General features: G+C 45.9%; 1 protein-coding gene across 4 annotated transcripts in view; it reads left to right on the top strand.

The window, feature by feature from the left end:
• dyrk4 (dual-specificity tyrosine-(Y)-phosphorylation regulated kinase 4) overlaps nt 1-14,032 on the top strand; it is a 51,590-nt gene that overhangs the window by 35,932 nt on the left and 1,626 nt on the right. For all 4 annotated transcript variants that reach the window (XM_014125235.2, XM_014125234.2, XM_045688345.1 and 1 more), the window contains 10 exons: nt 1,661-1,813; nt 2,092-2,406; nt 10,326-10,462; nt 10,947-11,087; nt 11,989-12,127; nt 12,320-12,401; nt 12,549-12,721; nt 12,856-12,916; nt 13,439-13,568; nt 13,839-14,020. In XM_014125235.2, the coding sequence (XP_013980710.1) occupies nt 1,661-1,813; nt 2,092-2,406; nt 10,326-10,462; nt 10,947-11,087; nt 11,989-12,127; nt 12,320-12,401; nt 12,549-12,721; nt 12,856-12,916; nt 13,439-13,568; nt 13,839-14,020 (1,513 nt within the window). The remainder of the gene's footprint in view (nt 1-1,660; nt 1,814-2,091; nt 2,407-10,325; nt 10,463-10,946; nt 11,088-11,988; nt 12,128-12,319; nt 12,402-12,548; nt 12,722-12,855; nt 12,917-13,438; nt 13,569-13,838; nt 14,021-14,032) is intronic.

The following is a 14,032-nucleotide window of genomic DNA, read 5'->3' as shown; positions in this document are numbered from 1 at the left end:
ACTCTTTTAGGTTCTAGATACCACCTTTTTTTCTAAGAGTATACCTAATCAGCCTGCTGGTCATCTGTTGTTCTTTACAAATTGTCGTATGAAAGAGTCCAAGGTGTGTATCGTTCCACATCTTTATTTCTATGTGAAACTATGCAAGACAGACTATAAACAAAAACAACAAACCATGACAAAGAGGTGCTACATGCATAAACTCAAAATAATCTCCCACAAACACTAGTGGGAAAAACAACAACTTAATTAAATATGATCCCCAATTAGAGACAACGATGACCAGCTGCCTCTAATTGGGAATCATATGAAAACCCCAACCTAGAAAAAATAACCTAGAACACAACATAGAAAATGTAAACTAGACAAAAACCCCAACATAGAAAAAAGAAACTAGAACCAAACATATAAATAAATAAACTAGACAACAACAAAAAAACAGTCACGCCCTGACCTACTCTACCATAGAAAAATACGAGCTCTCTATGGTCAGGACGTGACACAAATGCTGTTTTGAATTAAAGGAAATTGTACCTACACACTGAAGAATGCTGTAAACTCAAAACATCTGTGTACACTATCCTTGATGCAGTAAAAAATTATAAAGTAAGCTTTATGTGACATCTTTGGGAGTGCAAACCCATTCCACCTCTTTCTTTGGCTGAATTTGCGGGTTTTACACACCAGCTAAGCTTCTGGGAGAACATGATGGTTCTCTTTTGATTACCTAATCAGCCTGCCCTGACTCCAGTTGTGTGCTGGTATAATACTGTATTTACCATATACTGTATTTACCATTTGCTTGTTGTAGCAGGTGCTTGGAACTATATTTAGCCTGTGTCTCTATGCGTCATAACTAAGTTGGAGGCTACTGCAACAGCCTGTGCACGTGCGATTAAATATCACTGCTATGTATAGACTGAGCTGTTTTTTTGTGCTTCTGTGCTTGCTGTTACCAAAGCAAAGGGATAAAGAACTACTGGTTCCACTTTACAATAACTGTCCAAAATAATGCCTATGTATTTACATGTTAGTTATATCGGCAGATACATTGCCATTACCATGTATGAAGTCATTCAATATTTTACTGGCATGTACAATTTTACAATAAACTCATGATCCCTGTCGTAGCTTAGGTAAGAGGTCTCCTTTCCCCATCGTTCGTTTAGCTGTGCCTGCAAGGCAGCCAGTGACATATGTAAACGTGCTCCTACAGCAAGCAGCATGGCAGCTAGAGAAAGGCCTGCTCCAGTTCAGGTCCCCCACAGCAGCAGCTAGCGCTGACAGACTGTCATGGCCCAGTCTCCAGGCTTTTGTCCCCGCCTCACACTCACCCTGCTGAGTCATTTCATCCTCAACCCTGGGGGTCCTGGTTACCCGAGCCACCACAATTAGAATGGATGTAGCACTCTCTACATCCCTTTATTTCTCCCTCCAACTCCCCCTCTCCCTCCTTTTTCCCAACCTTGTCCATAGACTATGTGATCACATAGTCTCTTCCAACAGTCGCTGTAACGCGGACACAACTGGGGTTAGAGCACCATGGGTCTGGCAAGTGAGACTAGTTATGACGATACAAAATGTTATTATACTTTTAATGTTTTCATCTGCATATTTTAAAAACCCTTTATTTATTTGAATCCTTCTCTGTCTCTTGAAGAAATTGAACTCGGGCGTAGTGACCTTGCCCCAGCTGGAGCCCGCAGTTATACAGGTTGTTGTCAGCAATGCCAAACTCCACCACCAGCAGTCCGATAGCATCCTGCCCCACATCGCCAACAAGGGGGTGCAGAACAACTACCAGACACACCAGGTGAGGCTACATTTCACACTGTGTCACACTATACTGTTGGCCTCCAAAAGTAGTTAACTTGACTCCAGTTGTCAATTGTAAATGCACATGTAAATTGTACATGATAGTAAGTCCTTGGTAGTTTATACATCTTCAGGTGAAGCCGCTCAGCTGACATGTAATATCCCAGTAATGTCAAAGGAAGTGAGAGCCGTTTCATCAGGGTTACGCTTAGTGACAGAGCCAAAGGGTTGAAAGGACAGATCAACTGACCTCTTGATCCCTTTTGTGATTGGCAGGATGAGAGACCAAAGCCCTCCTCCCAGTTCTCCACATGGTTTGGCTCCTCAGTGGAGAACGTGTCTGACTCTATCACCACCAAGGGTCTCAGCAACAAGCTGGAGGAGGCAAAGCTTTATAAAGGACAGAGGCTGCCCATGTCTCCCACAGAGGCACTGAGGTACTTCCAAGGGCGTCTGACAGAGTTTGAGCAGCAGGAGATCATGGACTACTCAGAGATCTGGTTCCTGGGTCTGGAGACTAAGAAGATCAAGGCCTCTCACGGAATTCCTCAGAATGCAGGCTATGACGACGAGCACGGCAGCTACAACAAGGTACAGTTACATCAATGATTTTAATTGAAATTATTCTTGTGGTTCCTTTGGGTAAGGTGTAAGGTTTGTTTGTTTGTTTGCTGTGATATAACCAGCAGTTAGTGTCTTATTAGTGTCTTATTGTCACATTCTCTATCTTCAAATTCCCTGTCATATATGAGCCAAGGCGCAGCGTGCCGGTAATTCCACATCTTTATTTGAAGAAAACCGAACCAAAACAATAAACAGGTAAACAGCAAGAAATGTAACGCAACTGTGGCGTATACACACACAACACGCACAGAAATAATAATAACCCACAAACACAGGTGGGGAAAAGGCTGCCTAAGTATGATTCCCAATCAGAGACAACGAATGACAGCTGCCTCTGATTGGAAACCATACTCGGCCAATAAAGAAAAAACAACATAGACATACAACACATAGAATGCCCACCCCATGTCACACCCTGACCTAACCAAACAGAGAAAAACGACTCTCTCAGGGCATGACAGTACCCCCCAAAGGTGCGGACTCCCGGCCACAAACCTGAACCTATAGGGGAGGGTCCGGGCAGGCATCTACTCATGGTGGCGGCTCTGGTTCGGGGCGTAGCTCCCACACCGTCCGCTGATCCCCCCGCTTCTGTGTCGCTGGAGGAGCCAGACCGTGGATCAGCGCCGGAGGCTTTGAACTGCCGACCGCCACTGAAGACTCTGGGCTGCGGACCGTCGCTGAAGACTCGGGGCTGCGGACCGTCGCTGGAGACTCGGGGCTGCGGACCGTCGCTGGAGACTCGGGGCTGCGGACCGTCGCTGGAGATTCGGGGCTGCGGACCGTCGCTGGAGACTCGGGGCTGCGGACCGTCGCTGGAGACTCGGGGCTGCGGACCGTCGCTGGAGACTCGGGGCTGCGGACCGTCGCTGGAGACTCGGGGCTGCGGAACGTCGCTGGAGACTCGGGGCTGAGGAGCGTCGCTGGAGACTCCGGGCTGAGGAGCGTCGCTGGAGGCTCCGGGCTGAGGAGCGTCGCTGGAGGCTCCGGGCTGGGGAACGTCGCTGGAGGCTCCGGACTGGAGACCGTCGCTGGAGGCGCCAGACTGGAGAGCGTCGCTGGAGGCTCCGGACTGGAGAGCGTCGCTGTAGGTTCCGGACTGGGGACCTTCGCTGCAGGCTCCGTGCCATGGATCATCACTACTGGTTCCGCGCCATGGATCATCACTGGAGGCTTTGTGCCATGGATCATCACTGGAGGCTCCGGGCCATGGATTATCACTGGAGGCTTTGTGCCATGGATCATCCCTACAGGCTCCGGGCCATGGATTATCACTGGAGGCTTCGTGCCATGGATCATTCCTACAGGCTCCGGGCCATGGATCATCACTGGAGGCTTCGTGCCATGGATTATCACTACAGGCTCCGGGCCATGGATCATCACTGGAGGCTTCGGACCATTGATCATCACTGGAGGCTTCCTACGGGGAGCTGGAACTGGTGGTGAGTGTTTCCGGTCACAACTTGCAGACTTGTTTACGCTGCTGTGCGTTTTTGTTGCCGATCTTACTTTGATACCTGACGGTTTTTTACTTTTTCATTACCGTATATTTTTACTTTTTCCCTCACTCAACTTTTTTCCTCACTCAACTTTTTTCATTCATCCCCGGAGGTTTTATCTGGACATGGTTCGTCAGGACTTCAAACAGCCGAAGCTAAGTAACATTAACATGATGCCTTCTAATTGCAGTCGTTGTACTTATAATATACAGGAGAACGATCGCCTTACGGCAAGGATAGCTGTGCTGCAAGCCCAGCTTCAGACGCGATCGTTAGGCAAGGGTAATTTCAGTGTAGGAAAGGATGAAACAGCGTCTGTGCCACCAGTAAGTACAGATAGTAACGTTAGTATAAACCCCCTCGCACGGTCCCCGCAGCCGGACATCTTTCTCATGGCTTCTGGAGGGAAACGCTGTAGGAATGCTCAACCGGTGTCGCTTATTCAGCCGACAGAAACTTTCAACCGGTTCTCCCCATTAAGCGAGTCGGAGTCGGAGGCCGAGACTTCTCTGGTCTCTACTCCTCCCGTTGTGGGGTCTGAGACGCCGACGGCTCCCACCATTAGCTCTGACAAATTGAAAACCCTAGTCATTGGCGACTCCATTACCCGCAGTATTAGACTTAAAACTAATCATCCAGCGATCATACACTGTTTACCAGGGGGCAGGGCTACCGACGTTAAGGCTAATCTAAAGACGGTGCTGGCTAAAGCTAAAACTGGCGAGTGTAGAGAGTATAGAGATATTGTTATCCACGTCGGCACCAACGATGTTAGGATGAAACAGTCAGAGGTCACCAAGCGCAACATAGCTTCAGCGTGTAAATCAGCTAGAAAGATGTGTCGGCATCGATTAATTGTCTCTGGCCCCCTCCCAGTTAGGGGAGTGATGAGCTCTACAGCAGAGTCTCACAACTCAATCGCTGGTTGAAAACTGTTTTCTGCCCCTCCCAAAAGATAGAATTTGTAGATAATTGGCCCTCTTTCTGGGACTCACCCACAAACAGGACCAAGCCTGGCCTGTTGAGGAGTGACGGACTCCATCCTAGCTGGAGGGGTGCTCTCATCTTATCTACGAACATAGACAGGGCTCTAACTCCTCTAGCTCCACAATGAAATAGGGTGCAGGCCAGGCAGCAGGCTGTTAGCCAGCCTGCCAGCTTAGTGGAGTCTGCCACTAGCACAGTCAGTGTAGTCAGCTCAGCTTCCCCCATTGAGACCGTGTCTGTGCCTCGATCTAGGTTGGGCAAAATTAAAAATGGCGGTGTTCGCTTTAGCAATCTCACTAGTATAAAGACCTCCTCCATTCCTGCCATTATTGAAAGAGATTGTGATACCTCACATCTCAAAATTGGGTTACTTAATGTTAGATCCCTCACTTCCAAGGCAGTTATAGTCAATGAACTAATCACTGATAATAATCTTGATGTGATTGGCCTGACTGAAACATGGCTTAAGCCTGATGAATTTACTGTGTTAAATGAGGCCTCACCCCCAGGTTACATTAGTGACCATACCCCCCGTGCATCCGGCAAAGGCGGAGGTGTTGCTAACATTTACGATAGCAAATTTCAATTTACAAAAAGAAAACAACAATGACGTTTTCGTCTTTTGAGCTTCTAGTCATGAAATCTATGCAGCCTACTCACTCACTTTTTATAGCTACTGTTTATAGGCCTCCTGGGCCATATGCAGTGTTCCTCACTGAGTTCCCTGAATTCCTATCGGATCTTGTAGTCATAGCAGATAATATTCTAATTTTTGGTGACTTTAACATTCACATGGAAAAGTCCACAGACCCACTCCAAAAGGCTTTCGGAGCCATCATCGACTCAGTGGGTTTTGTCCAACATGTCTCTGGACCTACTCACTGCCACAGTCATACTCTGGACCTAGTTTTGTCCCATGGAATAAATGTTGTGGATCTAAATGTTTTTCCTCATAATCCTGGACTATCGGACCACCATTTTATTACGTTTGCAATTGCAACAAATAATCTGCTCAGACCCCAACCAAGGAGCATTAAAAGTCGTGCTATAAATTCTCAGACAACCCAAAGATTCCTTGATGCCCTTCCAGACTGCCTCTGCCTACCCAAGGACGTCAGAGGACAAAAATCAGTTAACCACCTAACCGAGGAACTCAATTTAACCTTGCGCAATACCCTAGATGCAGTTGCACCCCTAAAAACTAAAAACATCTGTCATAAGAAACTAGCTCCCTGGTATACAGAAAATACACGAGCTCTGAAGCAAGCTTCCAGAAAATTGGAACGGAAATGGCGCCACACCAAACTGGAAGTCTTCCGACTAGCTTGGAAAGACAGTACCGTGCAGTATCGAAGAGCCCTTACTGCTGCTCGATCATCCTATTTTTCCAACTTAATTGAGGAAAATAAGAACAATCCGAAATTTCTTTTTGATACTGTCGCAAAGCTAACTAAAAAGCAGCCTTCGCAAATGGAGGATGGCTTTCACTTCAGCAGTAATACATTTATGAACTTCTTTGAGGAAAAGATCATGATCATTAGAAAGCAAATTACAGACTCCTCTTTAAATCTGGGTATTCCTCCAAAGCTCCATTGTCCTGAGTCTGCACAACTCTGCCAGGACCTAGGATCAAGGGAGATACTAAAGTGTTTTAGTACTATATCTCTTGACGCAATGATGAAAATAATCATGGCCTCCAAACCCTCAAGCTGCATACTGGACCCTATTCCAACTAAACTACTGAAAGAGCTGCTTCCTGTGCTTGGCCCTCCTATGTTGAACATAATAAACGGCTCTCTATCCACCGGATGTGTACCAAGCTCACTAAAAGTGGCAGTAATAAAGCCTCTCTTGAAAAAGCCGAATCTTGATCCAGAAATTATAAAAAACTATCGGCCTATATCGAATCTTCCATTCCTCTCCAAAATTTTAGAAAAAGCTGTTGCACAGCAACTGACTGCCTTCCTGAAGACAAACAATGTATACGAAACGCTTCAGTCTGGTTTTAGACCCCATCATAGCACTGAGACTGCACTTGTGAAGGTGGTAAATGACCTTTTAATGACGTCAGACCGAGGCTCTGCATCTGTCCTCGTGCTCCTAGATCTTAGTGCCGCTTTTGATACCATCGATCACCACATTCTTTTGGAGAGATTGGAAACCCAAATTGGTCTACATGGACAAGTTCTGGCCTGGTTTAGATCTTATCTGTCGGAAAGATATCAGTTTGTCTCTGTGAATGGTTTGTCCTCTGACAAATCAATTGTAAATTTCGGTGTTCCTCAAGGTTCCGTTTTAGGACCACTATTGTTTTCACTATATATTTTACCTCTTGGGGATGTCATTCGAAAACATAATGTTAAATTTCACTGCTATGCAGACGACACACAGCTGTACATTTCAATGAAACATGGTGAAGCCCCAAAATTGCCCTCGCTAGAAGCCTGTGTTTCAGACATAAAGAAGTGGATGGCTGCAAACTTTCTACTTTTAAACTCGGACAAAACAGAGATGCTTGTTCTAGGTCCCAAGAAACAAAGAGATCTTCTGTTGAATCTGACAATTAATCTGGATGGTTGTACAGTCGTCTCAAATAAAACTGTGAAGGACCTCAGCGTTACTCTGGACCCTGATCTCTCTTTTGAAGAACATATCAAGACTGTTTCAAGGACAGCTTTTTTCCATCTACGTAACATTGCAAAAATCAGAAATTTTCTGTCCAAAAATGACGCAGAAAAATTAATCCATGCTTTTGTTACTTCTAGGCTGGACTACTGCAATGCTCTACTTTCCGGCTACCCGGATAAAGCACTAAATAAACTTCAGTTAGTGCTAAATACGGCTGCTAGAATCCTGACTAGAACCAAAAAATTTGATCATATTACTCCAGTGTTAGCCTCCCTACACTGGCTTCCTGTTAAGGCAAGGGCTGATTTCAAGGTTTTACTGCTAACCTACAAAGCATTACATGGGCTTGCTCCTACCTATCTTTCCGATTTGGTCCTGCCGTACATACCTACACGTACGCTACGGTCACAAGACGCAGGCCTCCTAATTGTCCCTAGAATTTCTAAGCAAACGGCTGGAGGTAGGGCTTTCTCCTATAGAGCTCCATTTTTATGGAATGGTCTGCCTACCAATGTGAGAGACGCAGACTCAGTCTCAACCTTTAAGTCTTTACTGAAGACTTATCTCTTCAGTAGGTCCTATGATTAAGTATAGTCTGGCCCAGGAGTGTGAAGGTGAACGGAAAGGCTGGAGCAACGAACCGCCCTTGCTGTCTCTGCCTTGCCGGTTCCCCTCTTTCCACTGGGATTCTCTGCCTCTAACCCTTTTACAGAGGCTGAGTCACTGGCCTACTGGTGTTCTTCCATGCCGTCCATGGGAGGGGTGCGTCACTTGAGTGGGTTGAGTCACTGACGTGGTCTTCCTGTCTGGGTTGGCGCCCCCCCCTTGGGTTGTGCCATGGCGGAGATCGTTGTGGGCTATACTCGGCCTTGTCTTAGGACGGTAAGTTGGTGGTTGGAGACATCCCTCTAGTGGTGTGGGGGCTGTGCTTTGGCAAAGTGGGTGGGGTTATATCCTGCCTGTTTGGCCCTGTCCGGGGGTATCATCGGATGGGGCCACAGTGTCTTCTGATCCCTCCTGTCTCAGCCTCCAGTATTTATGCTGCAGTAGTTTATGTGTCGGGGGGCTAGTGTCAGTCTGTTACATCTGGAGTATTTCTCTTGTCTTATCCGGTGTCCTGTGTGTATTTAAATATGCTCTCTCTAATTCTCTCTTTCTCTCTTTCTGTCTTTCTCTCGGAGGACCTGAGCCCTAGGACCATGCCTCAGGACTACCTGGTATGATGACTCCTTGCTGTCCCCAGTCCACCTGGCCGTGCTGCTGCTCCAGTTTCAACTGTTCTGCCTGCGGCTATGGAACCCTGACCTGTTCACCGGACGTGCTTGTTGCACCCTCGACAACTACTATGATTATTATTATTTGACCATGCTGGTCATTTATGAACATTTTAACATTTTAACATTTTGACCATGTTCTGTTTTAATATCCACCCTGCACAGCCAGAAGAGGACTGGCCACCCCTCATAGCCTGGTTCCTCTCTAGGTTTCTTCCTAGGTTTTTGGCCTTTCTAGGGAGTTTTTCCTAGGGAGTTTTTCCTAGCCACCGTGCTTCTTTCACATGCTTTGCTTGCTGTTTGGGGTTTTAGGCTGGGTTTCTGTACAGCACTTTGAGAATATCAGCTGATGTACGAAGGGCTATATAAAAATAAATTTGATTTGATTTGGTCTCACCAGACTGGGGAGACGCACAGGAGATTGGGTGCGCAGAGCAGGCACACTGGGCTGTGGAGTCGCACCGGAGGTCTGTAGCTCAGGGCTGGCACACCCTGTCCTGGCTAGATGGTCACTGTAGCCCAGCAAGGGCGGGGCGCTGGTACAGGACGAACAGGTTTGCGCTGATGAATGGGGGGATACCATGCGTAGAGCTGGCGCAGGATAACCTGGGCTGAAGAGACGCACTGGAGACCAGGAACGCTGAGCCGGCACACTTCTTCCTGGCTCACGGCCAACTCTAGCACGGCAACTGTGAGGAGCTTGCACCGAGCGCACCGAGCTGTGAGTGCGCACTGGCGACACAGTGCGCATCACCGCATAATACAGTGCTTGCTCGGTCACTCGCTCCCCCCGGTAAGCGCGGGGAGTTGGCTCAGGTCTCAATCCCGACTTCGCCGTAGGCGCACGCTGCTTGGTCTTCTTGTGGTGGGTTATTCTGTCACGTTCTCTATCTTCAAATTCACTGTCATATATGAGCCAAGACGCAGCGTGCCGGTAATTCCACATCTTTATTTGAAGATAACCGAACCAAAACAATAAACAGGTAAACAGCAAGAAATGTAACGCAACTGTGGCATATACACACAACACGCACAGAAATAATAATAACCCACAAACACAGGTGGGGAAAAGGCTGCCTAAGTATGATTCCCAATCAGAGACAACGAATGACAGCTGCCTCTGATTGGAAACCATACTCGGCCAATAAAGAAAAAACAACATAGACATACAACACATAGAATGCCCACCCCATGCCTAGTTAAATAAAGTTTAAATAAAATAAATAAATACAAATATCTTAACATGAATGCACTAACTGTAAGTCGCTCTGGATAAGAGCATCTGCTAAATGACTAAAATGTCATTGTAAATGAACTAGTGTTTGGCACTAGTCATTATAGTAGTCATTATAGAAAACCATAATGAAGGATGTCATTGTATCATGAACTACCATTTAAGTACATGCAGTGAGGCTCTTGTATTCAAAAGTATTGTCCAACATACCATACACACAGTACACAAACATTTCCAATTGAATGTTCTCTGTTCCGTATCCAGGTTCTGCACGACCACATTGGCTTTCGCTTCGAGGTGCTGGAGGTGATTGGGAAAGGATCCTTTGGACAGGTCCTGAAATGTCTGGACCACAAGACCCAAGAGCTGGTCGCCATCAAGGTCATTCGCAACAAGAAAAGGTACAAACAAAACATTTTGCTACATGCTCTTGAATACGCAGCCAGTGCTCAAAGACTCTGAAACTGACCTTCTTGTGTGAGGTCAGTACCGACAGGTCGTCAGGTCAGTGTTCCAAAGGAGTTACCTCGGTATTGCTTTACCAGTCCTCTCTCAAGTGATCCAATGCACTCTGTGTGTCAATGGAAGTACGCCTCCTCCTCTTTGACTTTTATTGATACAAATGTCATCAGGGCTTAATGCTCTTCAATAATGCAGAAAACAAAATGGGCGCTTACCGCCGTAGGGCTGCCTTGGTCTCGCCACTGGGGCCTTGTCTTGAACTAAACCCTCTCAAAGATCCTGTTTCTCCTGGGAGAGGAGATTCTCCCTTCTTTGCAGCTGTCATAATTTTTCACACCAAAGTAAATTAAAACTGGATTTTGAATGATTAAATCCAGAATGGAGCCATGACTAACTCTAACTAACTCTTACATTGGACTGTAGGTTTCACCACCAGGCCCTAGTGGAACTGAAGATCCTGGATGCTGTGAGGAGGAAAGACAGGGAAAAGTGCCACAATGTCATCCATATGAAAGAATACTTCTACTTCCGCAACCATCTCTGCATCACCTTCGAGCTGCTAGGGTGAGTGTAGTGTGTGGTATGTATAACACTATTATAAGACACCTGAAATGATGATTAAAGCAATCACACGCACACACACACACACACACACACACACACACACACACACACACACACACACACACACACACACACACACACACACACACACACACAATCAAAATAGTCCCAGTAGAAGATAAATGGAACCCTGAGTAATTAATGTGTTAATCAAAGGTATTCAAGGTTAGGCACCTCTCCCAAGGTACAACAAGGTACAACTCCCCTATTACATACACAGCTCGTTTATCACTAGTCACTTAAAATGCTACACTAGTTGAGCAAAGTGAGTGTCCCGCCTAGAACAATCTGCCTCAACTAGCCTTAGTTGAGACAAAATAGTCTTCTATTCCAGGCTGGCTGACCTTTAGTAGACGTCTTGGACTGCCACCCTGTCTAACATTACCGTCACCCAGTCCCTTAGTTAACGCCTTGATTAGGGCTATATCACTTTTCTCTGGCTGCTCGAGGTGTGAAGGCTCCGGTTACTCCGGACAGAGAAGTGTGTACTTCCCAGAAGTATCTAGAAATACAAAGAATAACTCTGAGAGACTCTCTTTTTATGTTAAGACATTCAAGACTGTTAAGTAATCTGATTCAGCATGCAACATAATGGTGTCCACTTCCTGTTTTTTATATCTTATTACTAAACTGCATGGTCTTGTTAGATTTGACTGAGCAATACCATGATATCAAAAAGCAGTATAGTGCTGGCCTCTAGAGGACGAATAAACTATTACATTTGAGGCCAAACCCTCCATGCAGTGGTGGGAAAAAGAAAATGCAGAGAAAGACGGAATAGTGACAGTCATTTTATCATTTGACCAGTTCTCTAAATTCTTCTCTTTCTGTCTTCTTATAGAGTCAACCTGTATGAGCTGATCAAGAAGAACAACTTCCAGGGCCTCAGTCTGGTCCTGATCTGTCGTTTCACCAGCTCCCTGCTCAAGTGCCTACAGATGCTGCATAAGGAGAAGATAATTCACTGTGACCTCAAACCGGTAAGGTTCCACAAATCCCCATACATTGTAATGTCTCTGCATGGAACAGTAACAGCACAAAGAATACCCAGCTGAGAAGTCAGACATGCTAATGCACAGAACCAGTGTACTGCAGAGGAAATAAGTTGGTTGCACTTTGATTGGTAACTTGGAAAATGTCAAATTGACATTGTTTCTCTTTTTTCACAAAAGGAGAACATACTTCTGTCTCAGAAAGGACAAGGAAATATAAAGGTGGTTGACTTTGGGTCCAGCTGTTATGAGCAGCAGAGAGGTGTGTCTCACCTGATTAAATACCTGATTTAAAAGTCTTATGTTAAAATCTCCAAAGCCACAGCACTCATATACAATAACAGAATTTTAACATGAACTCCGCTTCCTCCCTTCCACTCCCTCTCTTTCTCTTTGCCTGCCCTTGTAGTCTACACCTACATCCAGAGTCGTTTCTATCGCTCCCCAGAGGTTATCCTGGGCCACCCCTACAGCATGGCCATCGACATGTGGAGTCTGGGCTGCATCATGGCTGAGCTCTACACCGGCTTCCCCCTATTTCCTGGGGAGAGCGAGGTGGAGCAGATCGCGTGCATCATGGAGGTACACAACCAACCACCTGCAGACATACAGTCTCAGACCCCAGCGCTAGCCAATTGGAGTATCTGATGTTAGATGTTTTTAGGAATCCATTTATCCATCACCATTCAAGAACATTCTGTTCTTTTATTTGTTAGGTACTTGGAATGCCTCCCAATGATTTTGTGCAGACTGCATCCAGGAGAAGGTTGTTTTTTGGTAAGAACTTTCTATGATTTGTACAGTAAGAATGTGTTTCTTTACTTCGGAAATATATATAAGGTATAGATGTTGTCTGTTGTCTGTACTGTTGTCTGCGCCCAATAATGTTTGTATCATGTTTTGTGCTGCTACCATGTTGTGCTGCTGCCATGTTGTGTTGCTACCAAGTTGTTGTCATGTGTTGTTGCCATGTTATGTTGTTGTCTTAGGTCTCTCTTTATTTAGTGTGATGGTGTCTCTTGTCGTGATGTGTGTTTGTCGTGATTTTATTTTAATTTTTAATCCCAGTCCCAGGCCCCGCAGGAGGCCTTTTGCCCTTTGGTAGGTCGTCATTGTAAATAAGATTTTGGTCGTAACTGAGTTACCTAGTTAAATAAATAAAAAGATGTATACAATTAGGAGCAACAAAACATCTTAAGAAAGTATTAGGTCCAGGATTAATCAGATGAATCTCTGGGGTGTGTTTGAACCATGAGGTTTGGTAAGTCTCTAACTAGTGTGTTTGATGACTTGTTGCAGACTCCAAAGGAAACCCCAGAAACATCACAAACAGCAAAGGGCGGAAGAGGCGACCCAACTCCAAAGACCTGGCCAGTGTTTTGAAGACCGACGATCCTCTGTTCCTAGACTTCCTTCAACACTGCCTCACGTACGTCAACACTGACACACTAGAAATCTAGAATTCAGCACAGGATTATTACTCTGTGGTTTCAGGGTCATGAAAACTGTTGTCATGAGATTTCTGGTAGTGACCCCACTCCCTGCGGGTGTCTCGGGAGGAGTTGGGATATGCAAGAAACACATTTCCATTACACACTTGTGTGTAGCAGGGCAAATATAGTCCCCCCCAGAAATGTATTATTATTAGCTTGCTTCATCTTCTCCACACACACTCAGTGTATATTCCTGTGCTATCTAGGTGGGATCCAACCAAGCGTATGACACCAGACGAAGCGATGCAACATGAGTGGATCCAGGAGGCTCGTCTCAACAAGCCCCGGCCCAAAACACGACCCATGATTTGGAAGCCCAGGGAAAGCGTGAGCAGCACAGAAAATAACTACGAGGCTACTTACCGCAAAGTAGTCACTAACAGGACAGGTAAGACCAGGC

This window comes from Salmo salar, chromosome ssa10 (assembly GCF_905237065.1).
Source record: "Salmo salar chromosome ssa10, Ssal_v3.1, whole genome shotgun sequence".
Lineage (NCBI taxonomy): Eukaryota > Metazoa > Chordata > Actinopteri > Salmoniformes > Salmonidae > Salmo > Salmo salar.
The sequence above is the reverse complement of the archived record's forward strand: the minus strand, read 5'-3'. Positions and strand labels throughout refer to the sequence as shown.